Consider the following 27,491-nt stretch of genomic DNA (forward strand, 5'->3'; position numbering starts at 1 on the left):
CTACCAGCTCTTTTAGACTTCAATGCCTTATTATCCCAGTGGTTCTCAAACTTTAGAGTATAGGAGAGTCCCCTAGAAGACTTATTAAAATGAGATTACTGTGACCCATCCCCAGAGCTCCTCATTGGTCAGGGCAAACTCTGAGAGTTTGCATTTCTAATAAGTTCCCAGGTGACTCTGATGCTTCTGGTCTAAGGACCACACTTTGACAAACACTGGCTTATTCTAATAACAACTCAAACTCTAAGGCCACTTTTCACACAAATGACTCTAGGGACTTGTAGCTAGAAGCTCCAGCCAATGCCCAACATCTTTCTTAGATGTTTCCTGCCCTCCTAGAAAAGGTTCAATTCTTTCAGAAACTGCATATTCTTAAACTCCCAGGCAACTCCTACACTGAGGAATCGCTTTAATTTTTATCATCCTAGTAAAATTATATGATGGTATAGAATCTGAATCTTACTTTCAGATATATCCAATATCAAATAGTGTATCCCCAAAAGGCTGTAAATACCTATGAAACTATAGTTTAACCATTTGGGTCTAATATTGAAGTGGGATACTGAAGACAAATGTCTGCCTGCGCAGCATCATCTCTATGCCATCGTGTTTCTGAAAGTTTACTATATAGGATAGAGGCCTGGGGGCCGGTTGGTTTGCCCTGAAGGGTGTCCTGGATCAGGGTGGGGGTCCCCACTGGGTGCCTGGCCAGCCTGGATGAGGGAATGATGGCTGTTTGCAGCTAGTCACACACCCTTCGGGGTGGGGGTCCCCACTGGGGTGTCTGGCCAGTCTGGGTGAGGGGCTGAGGGCTGCTTTCAGGCTGGCAGTTGTTGATTGAAGCTCCCAACCGCTCCTTTTTTTCTTTTTTTTTTTTTCTTCTGGGCCAGCTTTAGCTCTGGCTCTAGCTCTGAGGCTTCCGCTGGTTTGTTTGCCGTTCTATAATCGAAACAATGTATAACTTCAGCTCTGAGATCCCAGCCGGCTATATTTGTTAGAATGTTTCAAACTGCCAGCTCAGAGGCCAGCAAGTCAGGCGGGGAACGTTGGAGTCTGCAGTCACGGGAGCAAGCAAGCCTCATGTTTGCTTCCAGCTGCCTGGCTGCCGGCCGCCATCTTGGCTGACAGTTAATTTGCATAAGGATACGCTGATTAGCCAATGGGAAGGGTAGCGGTCGTACGCCAATTACCATTTTTCTCTTTTATTAGTGTAGATTGTAATGATTAAATAATATATTCCGATCTTAACATTACTCTAAGTATCTCGTAATTGGTAGTTTATATAGCATTACTTCACAAGCTTTCAAATTGTGTGGCTTGATAATATCTAATGAAAACAGTGAGTGATGAGTGATACTAAAAACATTACTATTAACTGATGGTTTACTTCCCTCTAGCAACTTTTATCTAAATGCCCCTGGAAGGAGTACAAGTCTGACTCTGGGAAGCCATACTATTATAATTCTCAAACAAAAGAATCCCGTTGGGCCAAACCCAAAGAACTTGAGGATCTTGAAGGTAAAACAGAAAAAAGTAATTCATAATGTTAATTTATATATATATATGTGTGTGTGTGTGTGTCATTCACACTGAAACAATCCTTTATAAATAGGATTGTTCAAACAAAGGCTTTTTTTAAAAAAATTAAATGATTAGAATATTTTAAATGGTATAACAGTTTTATGGGCTCTTATTTTCTTGTTGCTCTAGATCTCAGTTCTATAGATTTTAAATAGATTTTTATTTGATTTGATTCCATTGAAACTAGGATACCAGAATACCATTGTTGCTGGAAGTCTTATTACAAAATCAAACCTGCATGGTGAGCTGCTTTGATAATTCATTTTCTGTCATTATTTAACATTTTTATACTATGTCACTAATATTCACTAACCATGATTGGATAAATCTGCAGTGAGAAATATCTAATTCAAAGAATTTCTTTCACTTAAGGGTTATATTATAAATGAGCTTGTAGCTTTTGAATTTGCACTTTGGTGTTTTATAAGTTATATGCCATTGGAAAATAGAGCAAGGACAGTTATGTACAATATTTCTAAATACAGCTCTGGGTGGTGTATACATGGAATATAGGTGTTAACCATTTAGCAGATAGCAGAGAACCTTGAATCCTTATCAGTTTAAAATTTGTTAATATATTGTTGTGAAAGTACATATTTAATGCAGATTTTATATAATCACAACATTGCAAAATAGGCCTTATGCTTGTTTTGGGAGAATTAAGGTAAGCAAAGTATTATGCCTCACTTACAAAGGGAGGACTTTTTGGTGTTTTTTTTAACATTCTCAATTGTTCAGAATACTGCTTAAAATCTAAAAATACTACCTAATATAAAACCCAGGACTTAAAATAGCAGATTATGAATAAGAATGGAGAATTTAATTCTTTCACTTTTACATAAGGTAGAATCTGGTGTCAAACTATAGTAGGTTAAAAGTAAAAGAATGTAGAATGGGACTAACAAAGTAGTCTGCAATGTGAAATGACATCTGACATGAAAAAGATAATGATGATTTCTTAAAGGCACTGTGGTCTGAAGTCTATTTACTACCTTTGCTCTGTGTCACTTCATTAGCTTAGATAGAGTATCATTTGTATATGAAAGATATTATAATTTATGTTAGTAACAATAACCCCTTTAGTATATTTTGTCAGCCATCCTAGACAGATTTTCAGAAATGATACAGTTTTTAAAATACCGGGTGTCCTAAAAAAATGCATACACTCTTTAACAGTTGATTCTATTATATTTTGAAAATGAAATGTATTTTAGTAAACACTACCTTTATAATTATTCAAAGTATGTATACATTTTCTTGGGACACCCTCTATTTTCATAGAGTTAGGTTTTTGTTATTTACATAGAGCACCTCATTCCCTAATGATGCTAAGATATTTTTGTTACCACTACAAAAAAATGTTACCTTAACCAGAATAAAAGCTGGAGCATTGAGTTGCTAATCTTTACAGCTCAATTTAAATTTCTGTACTACCATTGGCTAATAATACTGTAGGTAGGCTCGAAGTTTATTGACGTTAGAAATATGAAGCTCATTTCTGATATAACCCTACTACATATAGTTGGTGTGCATAATTATCTACCTGTCAATGCTAGTATATATGTGCTGGAATTTCATAACATGAATTTGATCATGTTTTGAATTTGATATCTTTAAGAAATAACAAATAGTTTTACCCCTGGGGAAAGTACTGTTTTATTTCAGGGAGTTTTTTCAGTAGCTAGCAATCTTTGGGAAAGCAGCAGTGTGGGGAAAAGCTTTCTTAAAAACTGCTCTTTAAGTTTGTCTTTATTCTTTAATTGTTGCCCTGGGACTTTGGAGCAAGCACTTGCTCAGTAAAAGTGGTGATTTTATATATGTACATATATAATAAGTTAAATCTTACTGTATGAAACTTTATCTCCTTTAAAGTTTTTTTTCAGTAATTGTATTTAAAAACTAGTATGTAACTTTTCTTTTTTCTCTTTAATAGCAATGATCAAAGCTGAAGAAAGCAGGTAAGCAAATTTTATATATCAGTACGTATTTAGAAATGTGATATCTCCTATAATTTTGTTTTAACAGTATAAATAATATTAACATGTTAGGACTTAATGGTTTGGTGTCTTTGGAGAATTTGAGGGTTGGAGAGGGGTATTTACTCAAAGTACACTAGTGATGCTTTACTAGGCAGTGATTGTTTGAATTTAGACTACATCATTTATCATTAAGATTGTGTTATAGAAAACTCCAAAATTTTGTTCATGTTAATTTGGGAATGGATGAAGTATTATATAGATATAGATATCTTCCTTTATTCAGGTTTTTCTTTTAATGAGTAAAATCTAAAGAGTGTATGGAAATTTATGATATAGATAAAGTTTTATGGCATGATACAATCTGATAGGGCATTTTGTAAATGAAAACAATTATTAGGCTTTTGGAAATGCAGAGTTGCCTAAGTGCCTATCATACATTTTCGTGAATGTTTGCTGAATTAAATCAAAGTAATCCAGTTTCATTCTGTGGTTTTAATTATTTTAAATGGCTTAACAGTTTGGCAGCACTGCCTTTTTTCCCTTTTAAGAGTTTCTCTTATTCATTTGATTGTATGATAATTAAACACTAGCTTTATTTGGCTTTGTGATTATTAGTATTGAAATAACCAGTTTTCTCTTTTTTTAAATATATAGTAAGCAAGAAGAATGCACCACAGCATCAACAGCCCCAGTTCCTACAACAGAAATTCCTTCCACAATGAGCACCATGGCTGCTGCAGAAGCGGCAGCTGCTGTTGTTGCAGCTGCCGCAGCTGCTGCAGCAGCTGCTGCTGCAGCCAACGCCAGTGCCTCCACCTCTGCTAATACTGTCGGTGGAACTGTTCCTGTTGTACCTGAGCCTGAAGTTACTTCAATTGTTGCTACTGTTGTAGATAATGAAAACACAGTAACCATTTCAACTGAAGAACAAGCACAACTTACTACTACCCCTGCTGTTCAGGATCAAAATGTTGACAGTAATGCTGGAGAAGAAACATCTAAGGAAACTGTAGCTGAGTAAGTTTAGTACCTTGTCCTCTGCAAATCAGTACCAGACAAATTGCCAGTTTAGTCATTGGCCATTAAGTGTTAATTTTGGGGGAATCAAAGTATAAGCCTTTAGATAGTAGATCACTTTTGGGGCTGAATTTTCTTGGGCCATGCTCATGCTTTCAAACTCTTGTAAAACTAATCCACAGAATTTTAAGAAGCAGAACTTCTTAGAATGAGAAACATGTTTAAAAGTGTGCCCAGAACTTTAGTAGTCAAGATCTATTGTGGTGCAGTATTTTAAAACAATCAGTGCAAAAGTCCATGATTAATAAAATAGGAAAATTTTAAGTAAAGATCAGTATTGCTGATTTTCTTTTGCCTCAATCTCAAATATGGCTTAGCATGGCATTGCAGTGAAGTTTGCTATAGTTTGATATTGAACAAACAAAAATCAAGTAGGCAAAAAATAAAGATAACACTCAAGTAGGCAAAAAAAGGTAACATAAGCAAGATGTAAGGAAACTATTAGATTAAATTAGTACAACTTAATGCAGCAAAAGTTTGCAAGTATTTGCATACCCTATGATTAGTAATATTTCATATAACGATGCTTTATACAGTTATAAAAAGGAACCTTGTGCTGTGCTTTTTTACTTTAATGATATCTACATAAAAAAAAAAGTTAACCATGGTGTCAAGTTTGAAACATGATCACCCATGTTAATATTTAAGCATATTGCTTTCATTTCCCTACCCATTTTTGTAAAAGTTTTGTTTTTCTTAGGTACATATCTCAAAGTGAAAATAGCTTTATAACTTTTCTGATACTTAGAAGTTTTAAAAGAATATATGGTATGTTTGAAGGCATAAAATTATTTTTGTATTTTATTTATAGCATCCTGCCCTTATTCTCTGCATTTAAAATGTGTACATGTATATGAGACACCTCCACAGCATGTTGAATGATGGAATATTATTTTATTAACATATACAAAGTTTTAATTGTTCTTCTCATAAACATTTAAGCTTGGAATAATGTTCTTTCACATATCATTTTGTACTTACTGTATTTTTTCCACAATAATTTGTTTTTCATAATGCCAACAATTATTTCCTGCTTTTTTCTTTGAAATATTTAGAGTGTGAATATATTTGTATTTTTTTGTTAGTATGTACTCCATTATCTTTCCCTAAGCATTCTACTTGAAGCTTTTTTTCCTAAATTATCTTTTTTTATATAAAAAGAAATGTTTGCATTTTATAACCTTTCATTTCATAAAGACACCCCCCCCCCCCCAAGGAAAAAAAAAACTGTCTAAGAGTAAATACTTTGGGTTTTGTAGTTCTAAAGTCTGTCACAGTGACTCACTTCTGCTATGGTAGCACACAATCAGCCATAAACAATATGTAAACTCATGAGCATGATTGTGTTCTAGTAAAGCTATATTTACTAGATATAGCTGGATTTGGCCTAAGGATTTGCCAACCCCGATTTAGATTGATCTCCTTCTTTTATATGTTGTCATGCTTGCTCAAATTCTTAGTTGTTATAGCACTCAAATGAAGGCATTGAATAAGATTTGTAAGTCATTTAGAAGTTAAGTAGTGGAACCAGTATTTTAGTGTAGTTAAATTTTTATTTTGGCCTTTTTGCAGAGTCTTAATAACTGAGTGTTTTACACAAACTTTTATATTACCTTTATTTCTTTATGTTTAGGTAAGTATGTGGGTTTCATATTGGAGACATTATTCAAAAATTATCAAATTTTAGCTCAACATTAAAGAGCTAAATTTTTCTAAATGAAGCAAATGTTTATTTAAGTTATAAATAACATGTTTAAATTTCTCTCTAGTTTTACTCCCAAGAAAGAAGAGGATGAAAGCCAACCAGCAAAAAAAACATATACTTGGAATACAAAGGAGGAGGCAAAGCAAGCATTTAAAGAGTTATTGAAAGAAAAGGTATATGCATTATAGATTTTTACATGACATAATAATTGTCTAATAAATGAAGCTACTCTTCATTGTAATCCATACTATGATACCTTTATTGAAAATGAACTAAATTTGTCCCTTTTTTTGAAGAACATTTTTTGCGAATCTGACTTTAACCAAAATAAAAGCCCACAAAAACTATTGTGTGCAAAGGTACACCAGTACCTTTCACCTCAATATTTTTTGTAAGGTTTTTTATTCATAAAACATGTTATCTTTCAATCAGTAGTTTTAAGAGAAAGTATTCATGCTCTGTTTAAGTTTCAGTTTAAGTTTTCTTTTTAGTGAATAGATATATCATTACCCAGATTTGCCTTGGTTCAGTAAGAAATTTTTTTAGACCTTTTAAAAAAAAAAACTGCAAAGGAAGTGCTTGCTGTTTGCAGTGAGTATTATACTTTGTTCTCTGTTGTATAACTTTTACTATATTTGTGTGAAATTCTAATTTTTTATCAAATGGTTTTCAGCGGGTACCATCTAATGCTTCATGGGAGCAAGCTATGAAAATGATTATTAATGATCCACGATACAGGTAATACTTTGATGATTTTTTTTTTAATTTACTTTGTACTTGGAGCATAGCAAGCCTAGAAAATTCAAAATTGTGTAAAGCAATGTAACTTTCCACTTCCATTATCTTCTGTTATTTTGGATGTTTAATATCTTACTGAAATGTTCTTAATTTGTGAATTAAATCAATTGTATTGTCTTTGAAAGCACTAACATTTGATCATTCTGTCTTCATTTTACTCTGTAACATTTTTCTATTAGTGCTTTAGCAAAGTTGAGTGAAAAAAAGCAGGCCTTTAATGCCTATAAAGTTCAGACAGAGAAAGAAGAAAAAGAAGAAGCAAGATCGAAATACAAAGAGGCTAAGGAATCCTTTCAGCGTTTTCTTGAAAATCACGAGAAAATGACCTCCACAACCAGATACAAGTAAGAGTTTTTAGTGATGCATAGTATGTATTTACTGCACTGTTTGTGTCTACTTTTTGCCAAGTGCATTAACTATTCTAAAGTAAATGCTCATTAAATAAAATGAGATGATTTGTAAGCATGGCGGTTTTTGCTTATGACTTTTTTATTAGGTACATACCAAATCAGTAGTTAAATGTAGAATTTAACTTAGAGACTCATTGAGTTATTGATTAGGGAACTAAAACAAAAAGGAGAGAAAGACGTGATTTAATATTCAAAGATTGACTCCTACTTAATGTAAGAATTGAAATTTTTGGTATTTGTGGGAGGAAACAGGCTGTTTTCATTAAGTATTGCATTTATATAGCATTCTTGATTTTAGAGTGCTTTATTTTTTTAAAACTAGGTAATTCAATATTAACATGTAGTAAGCTATTAAGTTTATTTTCCCTATGTGCTTCCTTATTTTTCTGTCTTCTAGAAGAGTCTTAGTGAAAGACTCTTTATTTCTTTAATTAGTACTATTTTATGGGTTAGCTAAATTCCTGACAACTTTTTTTTTAATTAAATCTTTATTGTTCAGATTATTACATTGGTTCCTCTTTTTTCCCACCATAACTCCCCTCCACCCAGTTCCCACCGCACCCTCCGCCCTCACTTCCCACCCACTGTCCTCATCCATAGGTGCACGATTATTGTCCAATCTCTTCCCGCACCCCCCACACCCCTTTTCCCCCAAGAATAGTCAGTCCATTCCCTTTCTATGTCCCTGATTCTATTATAATCACCAGTTCATACTGTTCATCAGATTATTTATTCACTTGATTTTTAGATTCACTTGTTGATAGATGTGTATTTGTTGTTCATAATTTGTATCTTTACCTTTTTCTTCTTCTTCCTCTTCTTAAAGGATACCTTTCAACATTTCATATAATACTGGTTTGGTGGTGATGAACTCCTTTAGCTTTTTCTTATCTGTGAAACTCTTTATCTGACCTTCAATTCTGAATGATAGCTTTGCTGGATAAAGTAATCTTGGTTGTAGGTTCTTGGCATTCATCACTTTGAATATTTCTTGCCACTCCCTTCTGGCCTGCAAAGTTTCTGTTGAGAAATCAGCTGACATTCGTATGGGTACTCTCTTGTAGGTAACTGACTTTCTTTCTCTTGCTGCTTTTAAGATTCTCTCTTTGTCTTTTGCTCTTGGCATTTTAATTATGATGTGTCTTGGTGTGGTCCTCTTTGGATTCTTTTTGTTTGGGGTTCTATGCGCTTCCTGGACTTGGAAGTCTATTTCTTTCACCAGGTAGGGGAAGTTTTCTGTCATTATTTCTTCAAATAGGTTTTCAATATCTTGCTCTCTCTCTTCTTCTGGCACCCCCATAATTCGGATGTTGGTACGCTTGAAGCTGTCCCAGAGGCTCCTTACACTATCTTCATCTTTTTGGATTCTTTTTTCATTTTGCTTTTCCGGTTGGGTGTTTTTTGCTTCTTCGCATTTCAAATCTTTGACTTGATTCTTGCGCTCCTCTGGTCTGCTGTTGGGTGTCTGTATAATATTCTTTATTTCAGTCAGTGTATGCTTAATTTCTAGTTGGTTCTTTATCACAACATCGAGGGTCTCACTAGATTTCTTGAAGATCTCACTACATTTATCGGCGGTCTCACCAGTCTTTTTGAGGGCCTTATTAAATTTATCGGCATCTTCTAGACAGTTCTTTAAAGACCTTAAAAGTGTGGTTTGGAACTGTATATCCAGCAGTTTGCTTTCCTCCATTTCTGTCATTTGTGTCCTGTTTCTTTGTCTCGGCATTTTTTATGCTTCACTGTGTCGATAGAGTGCCTTTCTGTGCTAAGTGTCCCAATTACCTGAGGTAGACACTCTTGGTGCACCCCTTTGTGGGCTTTGTGCACAGTCTTGTTGTAATTAAGCCTTGATTATTGTAGTTATCACTGGGAGGAATTGACCTCCAGGCCAATTGGCTGTGAGAATCAGCTGTGTCTACAGTGGGAGAACTTCTGTGCTGGAGACACCCCTCTGGGGCAAGACTTGCTTCAATGGGGCTTTGGTGCTCACTGAGTCTGCCCCCTGAGTGTGTCTTTTATGGTTCCACGGAGCTGCAAACTGGATGGTCCCACTCTGACCTCTGGGCTTCCTGGCTCCTGGATCTCTAGGGAGGTGCTAATCTAGCCTTTGCCTGCGGCTATCCAGCCTCCCTGCAGGGCTTGGGCGGGGCGGGTCCCACAGGATCAACAGGGTGGGGCTAGCAGTTATGGCTCCTCTGAGTCCTGCCCTCAGAGGTTTGCTTCTCAATGTCTCGGTAATTGCTGCAAGCCCTTCGGAGAGAAAGCTGCCCTCGAGTTCCGACCGATGCCAGACAGTCCCGCTTCTCCCATATGAGTCTGGGTCCCTAGAGACTTGCCCGGAACTGGAGCTCAGAGCCTGAGACTCCCTCCTGATTGAAAATGACAACCGCGCCTTCAGCCGCCAGCCCGCTTTGCATGCAACCTCCGCACCTTAGTATTTTACTTCCATACTGCGCCTCCTCTGAGTCTCGGTATGCTTTTCTCTTTCCTTCTAGTTGTAGAATTTCCACTCAGCCAGCCTTACTGTGGTTCTGGATGATGTCCGTTCCGTCTTTTAGTTGTATTTTTGAAGTGGTTGTGCGAGGCAGCGATCTCCGGTGTTTACCTATGCCGCCATCTTGGTTTCTCCTCTCATTTGCTCTTCACTTTTTTTTTTTTTTTTTCATCCACTCCCATATTCTACCTGACCAGGGATCAAACCCCGTGTAACCTTTTTGTGTACTGGACGACCCTTCCACAAACTGAACCACTGGCCAAGGCATCTGATAACGTTTTTAAATTTTATTTTTATTGATTTCAGAGGAAAGGAGAGGGAGAGAGAGATGGAAACATCAGTGATGAGAGAGAATCTTCGATCGGCTGCCTCCTGCGTGCCCCCCGCTGGGGATCGAGCCGGCAACCCAGGCATGTGCCCCTGACTGGGACCCTTCAGTCTGCAGGCCAATGCTCTATCCACTGAGCCAAACCAGCTAGGGCTTGATAACTTTTTGAAGTCTATCATTTAGTCCCATGGGCAGTTTGATAGTGTCTCTAGCTACCCTAAGTAAAAGAGATAGTTTTGAGTACAAAAGGTTGCTCATTTACAATTAACTCCTTTGTCTCTAAGGAGTCCTAAGCTATTTTATTCTTAATTATTCAAAAGGTTTCCTTTATAATACAGTCATGAATTTTGAGTGGTAAAGAGTGTTCATATGGTGGTTTTAAATTTAGTATAAAGTCAAAATGGCCAGAGATTAATTTTTATTGTATGATATAGAGTAACATTTAATTTTTTTGAACAGAAAAGCAGAGCAAATGTTTGGCGAGATGGAAGTCTGGAATGCAATATCAGAGCGTGATCGTCTTGAAATCTATGAAGATGTTTTATTCTTTCTTTCAAAAAAAGAAAAGGTATAATTCACTCTTACTGGTGTTTATAGATAAAACAAGATGTTTCTTCATTCTGATTAATAGTTACTTTATATCATGTTCATTTTGGTTGGTTGTTTATCCAGTTTATGTGGTGCAGCATACCCATTTATTAGAAGTTAGGTTTGAAATGTATAGCTTCTGTAAGTACTGATGTGAACATAGAAAATATAGACTTATCTATTGTTTAATTGTCATTAACTGGCTGTTTTATACCTACTTTGAGAGAGAAGACACTTTTTCTTTTTAGCTCATTGGGTTTAAAAATACTCTGTTTCTGCTTATGGTACTTGCACTTATGATTCTTTTATAAGAATGGCAGTAATCTAATAAAAGGGTAATATGCAAATGGTCGGGACGCCCTCACGCATAATGAACAATCAGTAGGCTGCGTGCACAGCAGGTGCAGGTGGGTGGGGATTTGGAGCGTCGGGGAGTTGGAGCGTCGGGGACTTGGTCATGCCATCACAATCTATCACCAGGAGGCCTGGGGCCTGGCGGAAGCCTCCGCAAAGCGAGGCCTGGGGGTCCCGCAGCTCCGTGCGGACTGAGGCAGGACCCCTGGCTCCGACCTACCTCTTTGGGGCAATCCATTGAGGAGCCCCGGATGGGTGGGCGAGAACAACCTCTTTGGGGCGATGGATCATGGGGCTCCCGCACTGTGATGGCACAGACCAGGCTGGGGGAACCTCCCTGCCCACCCCGAGTACACGAATTTCTTGCACCAGGCCACTAGTACGTAATGGTTTCCACTAAAATTTATTTATGATAGTGTTTTAAAATACCTCTTTTTTGCTTATGACTATTTTATGCACTAAATTGTATATTATCCATTCTTTAAGAGACTTCCAGATATGTAGTATAAATAAAAGTTTGGTCATAGCTAGAAGTGGTTGAAGACCTTAGCATTTGTTCATTGTATGATTTGTCGGCAGTAACTAGCTTTGTAGAACATAGTTGTAAAAGGAAGAGACATTTATTGGAGGGAGGAGAGAGTCATGTTATCTAGATTTTGGCTGTAGAAGAGAGGTGAAAAAATTGAAAATAGATAACAAACCAAGCAGCTAGGCCAGTGCATTGGAAAGGTAAATAATGTTGATATTCAAAGTAAATGAGTATTGAAATTTGGTCATCAGTTAGAATGTAAAGAAACCTTTACTAATTGCAGTTCAAATATCATACTTCCTTTAAACTTCAAAAAATTTATTCATACTTTTGATTTAGGAGCAAGCAAAGCAATTGAGAAAAAGAAATTGGGAAGCCTTAAAAAACATACTTGACAACATGGCTAATGTAACATATTCTACTACTTGGTCTGAAGCCCAGCAGTATTTGATGGATAATCCAACTTTTGCAGAAGATGAGGAATTACAGAGTAAGCATAATGACTAAGTGGGAGGAAACAGTTTTTAAAAGGTTGTCGAGCAGCAAAGAATTCTTACTTTCTTAATGAGACCATTAATTGAATTTTAGACAATTGTCAATTCATTTGTGAAAAGATGTTTTGTTTCCAAATAGGATATTTTTGTGATTTAGGACAAAAATCTAAAGTTAGCTTTATCAGATAATCTTTGAAATATGTTTATCATTCAACAAACCTAAAATTGTCTTGTGTCACTTCGTATGAACCAAATTACCACATTTTATTCATGCTTTCTTCTTTTTTTAAAAAATATTTTTATTGATTTCAGAGAGGAATGGAGAGGGAGAGATCGATAGAAACATTAATGATGAGAGAGAATCATTGATCGGCTGCCTCCTGCACACCCTACTGGGGATGTGCCCACAACAAAGGTACATGCCTTGACAGAATCAAACTGGGACCTTTAGTCCGCAAGCTGACGCTGTATCCACTGAGCCAAACCGGTTAGGGCTAAAGTGTTTTTATTATTATTAACCTCTTTGGGAGATTTGGGGTAGGGCCTAGAACTCTGCACTTTGGAAAAGTTCCTTGGATAATTCTGATACTGCTGACAAATATTCTAATAATTTTGTTTTCATTATTGGATCATGTGCATAGTCTTTCTTTTATCCTCGGATGCAGGGTATCTTTTGATGAAGTCTTTTTTGGTATTTTCCTTAAATGTTACCCATTTAGATGATTACAAGTCATATTTGAGTTACAGTACAAGTATTTTGGAAAGGTAAATTTGAAATTTATAAAGTTAATGCAAATAATTAAATTGCTTTCCTAACATTTGATATTTTAATTTTTTTACTGAAAAAAACTCTAGACATGGATAAAGAAGATGCATTAATTTGCTTTGAAGAACACATTCGGGCTTTAGAAAAGGAGGAGGAAGAAGAAAAACAGAAGAGTTTGCTGAGAGAAAGGCGGCGACAGCGTAAAAATAGAGAATCTTTTCAGGTATTTTAAAAATCTTTCTAGCTTAATTTTATAATGAGCAACAATACTACAAACTATTTTGAGACACCTGATCCCAGTTCTCTAACATAGGCTTTGTGAAGTGTTCATACACAATTAACTCTTTAAGTTCTACAAGTAGTTATGAACCCATTTAAGGAAACCAGCCATTTTAGTCCAGCGGAATATGGAAGGCTGTAACAGATTTGGTATTTAAGGAGCACACTGATAGATAAGGTTTTATTTGGGAAAGAGAAATGGGATAGGGGAAGACTGAAAACAAAATATATGTGTTGAATCATTGGTACTAGTTGGTTTTTAAGCTCTAGAGAATTGTGGGGAATGCTGTGGTAATGTTTAGGGGATAGGCCGTAATTCTTAAATGCTATACATAGGAGCTGAAATCACATATTTTTTACATAGGTTAGTGTTTCATTTTCATCTTCATGTACCACCTTTTATTCTCTCATTAGTGAAGAATATTAGCAGTGAGTTATAATGATAGCAGTTAGCATTAATTGATTGCTTACTGATTAAACATTATAGATTTAAATTTCTTAATTTTTATGCAGGCCTTGTATAAAAGTAGGTACTATTTTTATGTCCACTTACATAGATAGGAAATTATCCAAGACAGGGGAAGTGACTTGACTAAATTCAACTATTGAATAGTAGAGCCAAAATTTGAATCTGCAGTCTTAAATACAGAGTCTCTTCCATTAAACACTGTACAAGTATAAATGCTAAGTTACAGTAGCTTAAATATGTCTGTTTCTTAAAATAACAGTTGTCTTGCCCTAACCAGTTTGGCTCAGTGGATAGAACATCGGCCTGTGGACTGAAGGGTGTCAGATTCGATTCCCAGTCAAGGGCACTTGCCTCGGTTGCAGGCTCGATCCCCAGGCCCACGTGGGAGGCCACCAATTGATGTGATGTGTGTCTCATATGTTTCTCTCTCTGTGTCTCTCCCCACTCCTTCCACTCTCTCTAAAAATCAAAGGAAAAATACTATTGGGTAATGATTAACAAAAAATAAAATAACAGTTGTTTGGTCTAGGGTAGGACACATTGCCATGCCCTAAGCCAGTGATTCTCAAAACTTAGTGTACATAAGAATCATCTAGTAGGCTTTTTAAAAAGCTTGGGCCACCATGCCAAAGGTCACTAACCATCTTAAATGTCACAGTTAATAACATTATTTTCGTTTTCATTCCATAAAAACTTACAATTTACTACTCTTGATGGGTTTCTGTATCTTGTTAGTGGTTTCCCAGGGGATCATTTAGAGGATTTTTAAAAACACAGATTATTGAGCCTTACCATCAGAGTTTGATTTGGTAATTCTGGGTGGGTTCTGAGAATTTGCATTTCTAATAAGTTTTTAGGTGGTAGTAAAGCATGGCCCATACTTTGAAATTGCTTTAACCTTGTTCCCATGATCACATCTAAGTTGAAAGGGTAGTCCTTTTGTTCTTGTGGGTTTGTTTGTTTTTAGCTGTTTGTTTAATATATAATTTTCTTGTTAGGGAAACAAATGTTAACAAGACAAACAAAACTTCCCCATCCACATACAACAATTTAATAGATAAAAGAACAGTTAAAATAAATGAAAAACAAAAAAGAGGAAATATTAAACTTCGTTACAGCTTTAAAATATTAATGTCTGATACAATTAGAAATCACATTCATATCTCAAACTTTTTTCCAAAAGTATGGCTCCTTATTTAAAAAAATACTGTATCCTATTAGAAATGGAAACGTAGGCTATCCCAGCCCCTGTGGGTCTCTCTGTGTCTTTCTGGTGGTGGCCCTGGCCACTCTGGCAGGGTGTCTACAAGCCTTCCTAGGTTTCCCAGATTAGATTTTACTTATAGGTGGTAAACAGTGCAATACAACCTCAACTTCACATCCCAGGCTCTAGAACTTCAATATCCACTTTATAGCAATACCACTGCTTTTTAAAGTACTGATTATTAAACATACTAGAGGCCCAGTGCACAGGATTTGTGCACTGGTGCCGGGCGTCGCCTGTGGGGATCGGCCTACTGCGGGAGCAGGTGTTCATCCCGGTCAGCCAAGCGGCTGTGGACCTGCCCTCTGAGCGGTGCTCCCGCTGGTTGTTCTGTAGTTCTGCTGTACGGTCGCTGGGCTTTTATTATATAGAATTGTAAAAAGTACTTTAGACAGCTACTGTAAGACAAAATTACACTTAACAGCACCTCTGCCCACCCCCCCAAATCATGTTTTCCAGAGAATTATCAGTCAGATAAGAAAACATAATCTCAGTATTGGGTTCAGTCCTCCCTCAGGTCCATGGAGCTGCTGAATCTGAACTCAGCTGCTCTGAATGAGAATCTAGGACACACTTTGTCTCTTTCTTTCCTCACTGTTCTGCTCTCCTTTCCCGCCCCCTCTTCCACCTCCTGATAAAACTTAACTGAGTAAGTTAAGGGGGCAGTTCCTTTTAAATCTAGTAATGTATAAGTTCTCCTTAATATTCATTTGCTGAGAATTTAGTCACTTGGCCGAAATTAGTTACAAAGGAGGCTATAAAACCTAGATTTTAAATAATCAGCCATGTGCCCAGGAAGAAGGGGTAGACAGATTTTTAGAAAGTCAGTTAATACTTTTCTGCAACCATTGATTGAGTTTTCATGGCTCTTATGAAGGTTTTGCAATAGTTTAAGGAGACCTGTATGATAAAATAATAATCTATATATATAAAAAGCCAGCGACCGGAACGACTAGTTGCTATGACACCCACGATCGGGGACTGGGGCCAGCGGCCAACCTACCAGGGCCCCTCACCCCAGCCAGCTCTGCCCCTGATTGGCCTCTCCCACCCCGATTGAGTGTGGGGCAGCTGGCCAACTCCCCTGTGGACCCTCTCCTGGCAGGCTCTGCCCCTGATTGCCCTCCCCAATAGGGGGTGGGGCCGGGCGTCCAACCTTCTGCAGCCTCTCCCCCCGCCCAGCCCCACACCAGATTGGCCTCCCACCCCAAACAGGGCAGGGCCAACCAGCCAACCGCCTGCGGCCCCTACCCCCACCCAGCCTCACTCCAGATTGGCCTTCCCACTCTGATCAGGGGCAGGACTGGCCGGCCAACCAACCATGGCCACTCCCCCCAAGTGCTGGCCCCCGATTGGCCTCCCCCACCCCAATCTTGGGCGGGGCTGGTCAGCCCACAGCCCCTCCCCATGGCCGGCCCCATCCCCTAATTGGCCCCCCCACCCCAACTGGGGTCAGGGCCCTCCGGCCAACCGCCTGCGGGGCCCCCCCCCCTCACTCCCCCATCCAGCCCAGCCCTGATGGGGCCAACTTCCATCCGTCTCTTTCCTCCTGACAGCCTGGCCCAATCCACCCCAATTGGGGCCGGGCCAGGCAAGAACACACAAGCCTCCTGTGCATGAATTCGTGGCACTGGGCCTCTAGTACAATATATAAAAGCCTAATGTGCAAATAACCCAACTGGTGGAATGACCAGTTACTTTGATTCGCACTGACCACCAGGGGGCAGACGCTCAATGTGGGAGCTGCCTGCAGGCCCCAGGCCGTCCAAGGCAGGTGCCAGCTGGAGGGCCCCCTGATCGCCCTGCCAGTCACCCCACAGATTGGCCCTAATCACCGGCCAGACCTAGGAACCCTACCCGTGCACAAATTTCATGCACCAGGCCTGTAGTATAATAAAAATAAGGAAATCTGGGTTACAGAAAATATAATAGAATATATAGTGTCAGTACTGGGACTGGAGAATGTGCAGGAGAAATCCTAATGTAACGGCCACATGGGTCTTCTAGCTAAGCCTAAAATATGGCTTTAAACAGATTGGTATGTATCTGGCATGGGTTCTGATTACTATTGTTATAACTGGTTGTTAGCATGTTGTTTTTGCTTCAGATATTCAGCTCAGTAATTTTTCTGTCATTACATTACCTGTTAAAAGGTATATTTAGAACATTAGTAAAATAAATTAGAAAGTTGACATTTAAAAAAATCATGAATGGAAAGAACATCCTATATAATAAAAGGGTAATATGCAAATAGACCAAATGGCAGAACAACCAATCAAAGCATAATATGCTAATGATATGCTAAGGCTGCTCAACTGCTCGCTATGACATGCACTACCACCAGGGGGAAGATTCACAGTCCAGTAGGTTAGCTTGCTGCTGGGCACTGAGTGAGATGGGCTGGACACACCCTGGAGCCCTCTTCTGGTCCCTCCCCAGCCCAGTCGTGCACCAGTGGGGTCCCTCGGCCTGGCCTGTGCCCTCTCGCAATCTGGGACCCCTTGGGGGATGTCGGAGAGCCGGTTTCAGTCTGATCCCACAGGCCACTCCCCTTGGGAGGGTGCCAGACACAGGGCTCATGGCTGGCGACCACTGCTGCAGCAGCACAAGCCTCTCCCGATCGGGACTGATTGGGCGCAAGCCCACGGCAGGCACATGCAGGCTGCATTGGTCTGTGGGTTTCGGCCCAATCCCTGCAGGCCACCCAGAGGGACCCCACCTGTGCACGAATTCGTGCATCGGGCCTCTAGTTTTCAATAATAATGATTATAATGATGGCTGTCATTTTACTGAGTACTCATTGGCCAGTCAGGTAATAATAAATATTTGTGACATTTATGACAAGGAATCTCTGCCTTTTATAAGTCATAAAACTGGTATTTGAATTTATATCAAGAATGAAAAGGAATAATCAGGAGCTTTAAAGAGAACCAGGGGAATGTGTAGTATCTCAGAAGCTAAGGTGAAGTTTTTAAGATAGAGCAGTGGTCCTCAAAGCTTGGTACTCAGATGAAAGCATCAGTCACCTGGGACATTACAGAAATGCAGATTCTCAAACTCCACACCACACCTATTGAATCAAATTCTGGGGGTGGGGCTCAACAATCTGTGGTTTTTACCAGTCTTTTAACTGATTCTTTGAGGAACCGCTGGAGTAAAGGAACCCACCAAAAGTAGCAAATGTTAAGAATCCTATATAATAAAAGCCTAATATGCTAAGTGTCCAGTCAGCCGTTCAACCAATCAAATGATAATATGCTAATGATATGCTAAGGCAGTGGTTGGCAAACTGCAGCTCGCGAGCCACACGCGCCTCTTTGGCCCCTTGAGTGTGGCCATGAAGTTTCAATCGCACTGTACATGCGCACCTGCATGTGGTATTTTGTGGAAGAGCCACACTCAGGGGGCCTCAGTTTGCCGACCACTGTGCAAAGGTAACTCGCTATGACGTTCACTGACCACCAAGGGGCAAACAGTCGACCAGTCACTATGACGTGCATTGACCACCAGGGTGGAGACGCTCTGACTGGTAGGTTAGCTTGCTGCTGGGGTCCTGCCAATTGGGACTGAGCGAGATAGGCCAGACACGCCCTGGAGCCCTCCCGTGGTCCCTCCCTGGCTGGCCAACCTGCGAGTCCCTCCCCGGCCCCGATCGTGCACCAGTGGGGTCCCTCAGCCTGACCTGCGCCCTCTCGCAATCCGGGACCCCTTGGCGGGTGTCGGAGAGCCGGTTTCGGCCCGATCCGCAGGCCAGGCTGAGGGACCTGGTATGAAATAAAACTGAAAGAATACCATTAGGTGTACAATTTAAGGTGTTTAGTGACTGTCAGCATGGTAGGGAAAGTTAAAGGGTTTCCAAATACCTTAAAGGTAAATGAGGCAAAATTGGACCATTCTTGCAGATATTTTGATGATATGGTGAGTTTTAGTAAGCTCAGGGTTAAGAGAATGGCTTTGAGCAAGAGAAATCAGTCAAGAGAGAATGAAGAAAGAATTGAATGATAGAGGTATTTCTCAAACAAAATCTTAGAAAGTATGGAATTCAAGCATATATATGAATAGTTTTATTATGAGCAATATATAAGAAGACAAAAAGAAGGAAGGAGATAAGGGGAAATATTCACCTGGCTCTGAGGCAGTGAGTGCCTATGTTGGGAACCTCCCTTCTAAGGGAAGAAGTATCAGACTCAGCCATCTTTAATGCACTTGCTTTCTATAATGTAAAGACCAAGCTCCTGCCTACCATCCAAGACAGGGTTAGTAAATAAAAGGAATAGAGCCATACACTTTTAGCCTAATAGTTTTTAAACCTGAATTCAAATCAGAGTCATCGAGTGATCTTTAAGAAGTAAAATTACAAATATCTGGCTTTTAATCCTTTTTTTTTTTTAATTCTCAGGTGATTGTAATTTTCACTCAGGTTAGGGATTCACTATTGAAATGGATTCAATATCAAAATTCTATGACCATCAGATCTTAGCAATCTGGAAGTGAAACAGTAATACTAACAAAGCAGGTATGATGGAGTGAAGCAGATTCTAAGATTCTAGAGAGCATCGTTGAAGGTGGTTTCGAGCTATCTTAGGAATGCAAAAGAGGGAGCAAGTGAGGAACTTAGTGATCACACAAGAGGGTTGGGTTAAGATAAGGATTCCATTTATATTGAAGAAAGGATAGGTAAAAAGGATAGATACTAAGTTTGAGAAACGAATGTTGGAAATATAAGACTGTATGGACATGCTTATTCTCCTATGAAGAGAAGTGGAGTTATAGCTCTCTGGTGTTATTCAGGACAATGCTGTCCAATAAAAATTTGTATATTACATGTGATTTTAAATTTTATTTTTTAATTATTTTAGTAAGCTTTTATTTCACCCAATATTATAATTTTGTTATATTCTTTTGGAACTGAGTCTTCAAAGTCATTGTATATTATACACTGATTGCACAACTCAGTTCAGCCACATTTCATGAACTTCGAAGCTACATTTGACTAGTGGCTGCTATATTGAACACTATGTTTGGAATTTTAGGAGCAGAATTTTGGGTCATCGTTCTTTAGGAACATTTATTTATAGGATTAAACCCCCTAGAGATTTAGGGAAGCAGGAAATGTGGAAATTGTTGAAGTCCTAATATGTTGCCTTGAAAGTCAGCAAGTAGTATAAAAGGAGAAAGAAGAGAAATTGGGATGAACATATAAAGATTTAGAATTAAGGTAGTAACATAGAAGGAAATAGGTTTTGAGTCCTAGTTCCCAAAAATACTCTGTATTACTTTGGTAAAATTATATGTCCTCCTCCTAAGTCCACATTTGCTAAGAAAATTAAAACAAAACAAAACAAAAAAAAAACACCCAGAATATATCAGTCACTATGTCTTAAAACAAAAAGTATTATTTTATAGGAAACATGCATACATATACTTTAGCACCATCATTTGAAATAGATAATATCTAATATATTGAGTTAACTTTTATCTTTATATTACATATTTTTTTAACTGGAAATGATGTTCCATCTTACAGGACAGTAAAGTGAAGCCTAGAAAGATAATGTAGCTTTTCAGAGATCCTTTTCTCAGAAGTACAAAATACTTTTGCCTAAATGCTGCTACTTTCATCAAGGAGCCAAGTATTCTTTGCACCTAAACATTGGTCAAAGAGTTTAAGTATTGATGTGTTTTTAACATGTGTGTTCATGTTATATATTATTTTTCTAATGTCTTTGGAGATGATTTCAATAGAATGGGGGTTTTTGTTGTTGTTAATGGTCTAAAAAATTTTCCCCCAGATATTTTTAGATGAATTGCATGAACACGGACAACTACATTCTATGTCATCTTGGATGGAATTGTATCCAACAATTAGTTCTGACATTAGATTCACTAACATGCTTGGTCAGCCTGGTGAGATTCTTTTCTTTCCTAACTTGGTTTTGATAGTAGTTAGAATGGGCCAGAGGGGAAGGTGGGTTGTGTTGGAAAATGAGGGAGGGGGCATTTTATTTTGTTTTATAAAAAAAAATAATAATAATTGCAGCTCTTTGGTTAGAGCTAGCTTTTGACTTCTTTAGTTTTTTCATTAGGATCAACTGCACTTGACCTTTTCAAGTTTTATGTTGAGGATCTTAAAGCACGTTATCATGATGAAAAGAAGATAATAAAAGATATTCTAAAGGTAAATAGTATACTTATATAGACTGGTATAAAAAATTATTCTCTGTTCCTTTTATACATTTTATTAACAAGATTTCTGTTTTTTAGGATAAAGGATTTGTAGTTGAAGTAAATACTACTTTTGAAGATTTTGTGGCAATAATCAGTTCAACTAAAAGATCAACCACATTAGATGCCGGAAATATTAAATTGGCTTTTAATAGTGTAAGTTACAGTCTTTTATAAACAAGTTTAATAGTACAGTTTTTAATGTATTTAGGGGAAAAGTACTTCAGTTGTAGGCTCCTAGAATAGAATATGAGTAGGGTTTCATAAAGTAGTTAGCCTTTCAGGGTAAGGTAAAAGAAAATAATGTGTTTAGGTGATGAGCTGATGTTAATTTTTCTTTGCTCAAATTACCGGTATTATAAATTGCACCTTGCCTTATAAATGATGGGAGAATACTTAAGTTAAGAATAATGGGTTATTTCAATTAACAAAAATTATTGTACCATGGTAACTGATTAAATGATTTTCTAAAAGTTACTAGAAAAGGCAGAAGCCCGTGAACGTGAAAGAGAAAAAGAGGAGGCTCGAAAGATGAAACGAAAAGAATCTGCATTTAAGAGTATGTTGAAACAAGCTGCTCCCCCTATAGAATTGGATGCTGTCTGGGAAGATGTATGTATATTTGTAAATTTTTCCTAATGAACTGTTTCCTTTACAATTGAAGATAAGAATACCTTTTTAGTTCCTTTCATTTTGTAGCCACAAAAATAAGCTGAAGTTATTTGTAGAATATATTACATATATTGAGGCTAGGTTAAAAGGATAAAGTCAGCTGTGACTACAGTTAGGAATATTTGGTTAAAATGGTATAGATTTTAGAGTAAAGGAAAAAATTTAATAGACTTGGAGGGGACTGGGCTGTCACAGTTTTCACTTCTATTGTTTCCTTTTAGTCATATTGGTATTATTTTCTTGGTATTAATATATTTGTATATGCAAATTTTTCAGATCCGGGAGAGATTTGTAAAAGAGCCGGCATTTGAGGACATAACTCTAGAGTCTGAAAGAAAACGAATATTTAAAGATTTTATGCATGTGCTTGAGGTAATTTTAATATTTTCATAACTGGCTGAAATACAAACTATATAAAATTATAAATAAAAGTTAAGGAATTCAGAATGAGAAGTATGTTTCTTAAATTATACCATTGTTATGCAAATGTAGCTTTTAAGTGAAACAAATAGCTTGCATGGGAATGTAAAGATTTGTTTGTGGAGACTATTTGTTTCATATTTTTACAGTGTTTCAAAAATTTAGCAGCCATATCAATTGACTAGTAAACCCAAAGAAAACTTAAAAACTATTTTCTATCTGTTTTATAAGATCCAAGCATATATTTCAAATATTATACTATATTATTAGATGTCTTAAAAACTCAGGGAGAGGTTTTAAATATAGTGATAAAAGTTTTGTTAGAATGGGTATTGATAAAATTACTCTGTTAGCTGAATAAGGGTATTTCAGATAGGTACTTGTATGTAGTAAATATGCTAAATTGACCAATTATTAAATAATAATTTGATGCCTATATGGGCCATTGCTGTTCTAATTGTTAGACAAATACTAAATATATTAATTTACTCACCTATAGTTTCATAGTGTGAGGATTAAAATGAGGCAAGGAGAAATAAAGTAATTTGCAGGGATTCCAACACAGGCTGTTTGACTTCAGAGTCAATACTTTTAACAGACATGCTATGCTGCCAGTTATAGAGACAGACTGATACTTTACAACAAGCTAAAAGCTGACACATATTCATTATAATGTTGTATAGTCCTCAGACATAGCAAGTCACTTACGTTGACTGGTTCATTGTATTTAATGTTCTTGATGTCTATCAATGTTGACAAGAGTTAGCTCTGTTAACATACCCACATGTACTCGGTTGTTTCCCAGCTGCCTCTAGATCTTTTCTACTCATAGTGTGTTTCAGACTAGCATTATCTCTATTAACCTGGGAGCTTTTGTGAAATGCAGAACCTCAGACCCCATTAGTAGAAATCCTGCATCAGAATCAACATTTAAGCAAGATTTTCAAATGTATATTTAATTGTCTTAACAAAGTAGTGTAACTGTTCTGAAAATTATACCTTTCTGGAGTGTACAGTTATCCCTACTAACCCATACACTACGATTCCTACAAAAACTATTAATATTTTTTAACACTATTGTGTTTAGATATCTACATGATGGTTAATTATAATTCAAATTATAACGAATAGCTTTTAAAAATTCTTTATGATGTACTGTCCAAAGTAAATGTAAACTTTTGAATATTTCTCTTTTACCCCTGTAGCATGAATGTCAACATCATCATTCAAAGAACAAAAAACATTCTAAAAAATCTAAAAAACACCACAGGAAACGTTCCCGCTCTCGATCGGTAAGGAAGTTTATTAGATGGCATCATAAGTGTATTGAAACATTTGTTTAGCATCATTATGAATAAAATTATTTGTATTGTGTAGGGGTCAGATTCAGATGACGACGACAGCCATACAAAGAAAAAAAGACAGCGATCAGAGTCTCGTTCTGCTTCAGAACATTCTTCTAGTGCAGAGTCTGGTAGGCATATCTTTTAACTTGATTAAAATCATTGACACTTGGATGTGGTCAAATCCTGACACCTTTTCCTTTACATGTTGCTTAGAGAGAAGTTACAAGAAGTCTAAAAAACATAAGAAGAAAAGCAAGAAGAGGAGACATAAATCTGTAAGCAAGCTTTTCATTTTTACATTAGGCTTTTACCCTTAATTTCCTCAGTGGCAGTAGAGCCTTTTTCTGTATAGTCCTGTGCAGACCAACACAGTTTAGGTGGGCACCTAAGTTCAAGAGTTTTAAAGTTGATCTTCATCTTCCATTAAGATCTTTTGGTGAGCTTTGAAGAAAAATAAAACATACACACCAATGTTAAGATTCCCAATCTGATTTTTTAAAGTAATCTTAGAGAAGGACATGTCTTTGTGGTCTGTGTACGTATTACAGCTGTTGTTGAGAACCATTTAATCTTAGGTAAACCTAGGAGGCTTTTTAAAAATATTAGGGCCTGGGTGTTACCAGAGACCTGTTGAATGAGATTGTTTTCATGCTGCTCACTTGAATTTGTGCATATCTAATGAAGGACTGCTTGTTTAGGCAAGCTATCAACCTAATATGTGATTGAGCTAATCACAGCATCTTACATAACTAAATAAGTAATGTTGTATTGGGTTTGTGTAAAATGTAAAATCTGCACACATTTTCATAATATATACTCCAATCAGGTATGCCTTCATCCTTATCTTTAATCCTTGAGCTTAACAACTTAAATTTCACCACTCTGGGCACACATACTCTGTTACACGTGGATTTTTACACAGGACTCTCCAGAGTCAGATGCTGAGCGAGAGAAGGATAAGAAAGAAAAAGACCGGGAAAGTGAAAAAGACAGAACTAGACAAAGATCAGAATCAAAACACAAATCACCTAAGAAAAAGACTGGAAAGGATTCTTCTGTAAGTACTTAGAATTATTTCATACCTGTATTTTCAAAATGCAGAAATGGAGACAATGGTTAAACTATAAGGGCGTTTAAAGAAAACAATGAAAGTTCAGTTAACTTTCACACAAGAATAGTTTTCTAGTGTATGTGGTCATAAGTTTTACATTCCTTAAAAAAAATAAATAAATAAAGGCTATGTAATGCTCTGTTAACTCACTGAGAAAGGAAGATAAAGCCCGGCCAGAGTGACTCGGTTGGTTGAGTGTTGTCCTGTGCACCTAAAGGTTGCTGGTTTGAATCCTGATCTGGGCACAATCTGGGTTCTGGATTCGATCCCCAGGGCACATTTAGAAGACACCTGATCTGTTTTTCTTAGCATATTCTTGGGTGAGGATTTAAAATAATAATAAAAGAGAACTTAAGTAAAAAAATAAAGGAGGATATGGTCTTCTGCTCTTTGCATTCTAAGAAGTGCCACTGGACATTTTATACCTGATTTTTTAAGGAATATAAAGAGACACAAATTAAGTGTTCTTCCTCCAAATATTCAGTTGTCATCGTTTGTAAATCTGGTTTCAAAAGGTAGCATTCCAGTAACCTTTGGAAATCATTGAGAAAGAGGTGTGAAGGCAAATGGATAGGAAAGGACTACAAGCCAAAATTGATATTTTAATATCAAATGAATCCTTATTTTCCCATGCATGTGTGTGCGCACATATGAATGACAGCACAATAACACAAACCTTCTCATCCTTTCCATTCCTCCCACAAATTCTAGGGGCTTAGCAAGGGTAATGCTTCAGATTTACCAGTGGAGAGTTTCAGCTTTGTAGACAAGCCTGGCTCTCCCTCTGGATATTCTGATTAATTTGCTATATAGGGTGGAGGGTTTTTTTTGCTTTGCTTTTTAAAAAGCTGCACTGGTGAATCTGATGCACATCCTTGGTGAAAAATGAATGTTTCCTCTAGACCTATTAGCAGCTTTTAACAATTTATTCTTCCTTAACCTTCAGTAGGTTAAACGAAATCGCTGAAGGGAAAGAAGACAGGTGAACTATCCACTTTTCAAAGATTATTTCTCACAAATGCATTATTATTTTTTGAATATTTTCTTCAGCTTAAGTCTTGTGCTGCTCATGAATGTTTGCGTGAAGCATATTTTTTTGTAATATAAAACACTCTTAGGGCAACTTAGAATGTGCAAAGTTAGCAAGGAATATAGTGCCTAGGAAATGAATCCCTGACTTCCATTAAATGGAAATGGGATGGTCTCATAATCAGTTATGTAAGAGGAAGGAAAAGAAATGTATGTACCATTGTTCCCGACTTGTATATTAATGTTGTATATTAATATTATTTATATATTACTTATATATTAAGTAAAAACAACATGTAAAAATCTCGTTCTAAGTTAAGGACCTCTCCTAATATAACCAAGGCATATATATGCTTAGTTAGCAACCCATTGATAGGCTCTTGGGAAAGAGGTAGTAAGTCTTTAAACTATGTGATGTATCTGTTTCTGTGAAAGAGAATTCATTTTGAATTCCTTTTTCAAAAGTTCATTACTACTTAACCTTACCTTTTGAGTACTACCATGAAATATAATTGTATTCAATGTCTTTTCAGGGTAATTGGGATACTTCTGGCAGTGAACTGAGTGAAGGAGAATTGGAAAAGCGCAGAAGGACCCTTTTGGAGCAACTGGATGATGATCAATAAATTATACCAAATATATGTTTACAGTATGATTTAAAGTCTAATTCAGACCAGGGACTCTATTTTAAGTTCAGTTGAAATAACACTGGGTTTTAATTATATCACAGAAAAAAAAAGTGCATTTAAGTATTGTTATTGTGGACTTTATAAAAGCAGAGGAAATTGAAAATAACTTTTGATTCTGTATTAAGAATCATATTTTCATACGGTCATAACTGTTTTCCTGTGACCCTTTCATAGGGCACTGCAGGGTGGATTAAAGGTGGCAATTTACCAATAACTGCAGATGTCTCTACTTTCTTCTGAAGTCTAAGTCATTGAGGTGATAGCATTTTCTTTATGGAAGTTGAATTTTGAAGATAGGAAACTTTTTTGATACTTAGTCGTACAAAAAAAGCACCAGCAACTGATAAAATTGCTTTTTTGTGTACTACCCAACTGGTTGAAACTAATCTGATCTTTTATGGTGAACCCACAAATAGGTGTTCTTAATGGAAACCTGGTAGACCCTTAACTATAGTGGTGCTAGTGAGCACTGCTATAATAAAGCCACCATTATTTTTTATGCAACATCTGAATACATTTAAAAAAGGCTATTGTGAGGGCATTATTTTGAGGTGATGTTTTAAAAATTAACATTAAATCAAATTGTAAATTAGTTTAAATATATTGCCTTAAGGACCTACTAAAGAATGTGCCACCAACTTTAAGTGATAGATGCAATATCCTTGTCTAAAACAAAAATCAATGTTGACTTAAACATTTTAACAGTTGTCTTTTTTTTTTTTTTTTATCGGACCTTTCTCTTGCTTTTTTCATTGAGGAAGTCTTTTACCTTCCCTACTCACTGAGAAGTATTGACTTCATGATACACATTCTAAAGCATTTCTGATTTGAATATTTTTGTACATTTTTATCAATTATTAAACCTTCTCTTCTAGCGTGTA

The 27,491-nt window shown here is 37.0% G+C and overlaps 1 protein-coding gene across 16 annotated transcripts in view; it reads left to right on the top strand.

The window, feature by feature from the left end:
- PRPF40A (pre-mRNA processing factor 40 homolog A) overlaps nucleotides 1-27,491 on the top strand; it is a 58,074-nt gene extending 30,583 nt beyond the window's left edge. For 7 of the 16 annotated variants that reach the window (XM_023756117.1, XM_023756112.1, XM_023756114.1 and 4 more), the window contains 20 exons: nucleotides 1,398-1,518; nucleotides 1,769-1,822; nucleotides 3,515-3,539; nucleotides 4,215-4,577; nucleotides 6,407-6,515; nucleotides 7,016-7,080; nucleotides 7,320-7,484; nucleotides 10,835-10,943; nucleotides 12,186-12,336; nucleotides 13,196-13,329; nucleotides 20,911-21,025; nucleotides 21,193-21,296; nucleotides 21,383-21,499; nucleotides 21,818-21,955; nucleotides 22,292-22,387; nucleotides 23,641-23,727; nucleotides 23,813-23,909; nucleotides 23,995-24,056; nucleotides 24,704-24,838; nucleotides 26,455-27,491. In XM_023756117.1, the coding sequence (XP_023611885.1) occupies nucleotides 1,398-1,518; nucleotides 1,769-1,822; nucleotides 3,515-3,539; nucleotides 4,215-4,577; nucleotides 6,407-6,515; nucleotides 7,016-7,080; nucleotides 7,320-7,484; nucleotides 10,835-10,943; nucleotides 12,186-12,336; nucleotides 13,196-13,329; nucleotides 20,911-21,025; nucleotides 21,193-21,296; nucleotides 21,383-21,499; nucleotides 21,818-21,955; nucleotides 22,292-22,387; nucleotides 23,641-23,727; nucleotides 23,813-23,909; nucleotides 23,995-24,056; nucleotides 24,704-24,838; nucleotides 26,455-26,547 (2,340 nt within the window). In that variant the 3' untranslated portion in view covers nucleotides 26,548-27,491. Of the gene's footprint in view, nucleotides 1-1,397; nucleotides 1,519-1,768; nucleotides 1,823-3,514; nucleotides 3,540-4,214; nucleotides 4,578-6,406; nucleotides 6,516-7,015; nucleotides 7,081-7,319; nucleotides 7,485-10,834; nucleotides 10,944-12,185; nucleotides 12,337-13,195; nucleotides 13,330-20,910; nucleotides 21,026-21,192; nucleotides 21,297-21,382; nucleotides 21,500-21,817; nucleotides 21,956-22,291; nucleotides 22,388-23,640; nucleotides 23,728-23,812; nucleotides 23,910-23,994; nucleotides 24,057-24,703; nucleotides 24,839-25,838; nucleotides 25,875-26,454 lie in introns of all 16 variants that reach the window. The other 9 variants (XM_014458004.2, XM_006091271.3, XM_023756113.1 and 6 more) reach the window with 7 other exon arrangements.

This window comes from Myotis lucifugus, unplaced genomic scaffold (assembly GCF_000147115.1).
Source record: "Myotis lucifugus unplaced genomic scaffold, Myoluc2.0 scaffold_89, whole genome shotgun sequence".
Classification (NCBI taxonomy): Eukaryota; Metazoa; Chordata; class Mammalia; order Chiroptera; family Vespertilionidae; genus Myotis; species Myotis lucifugus.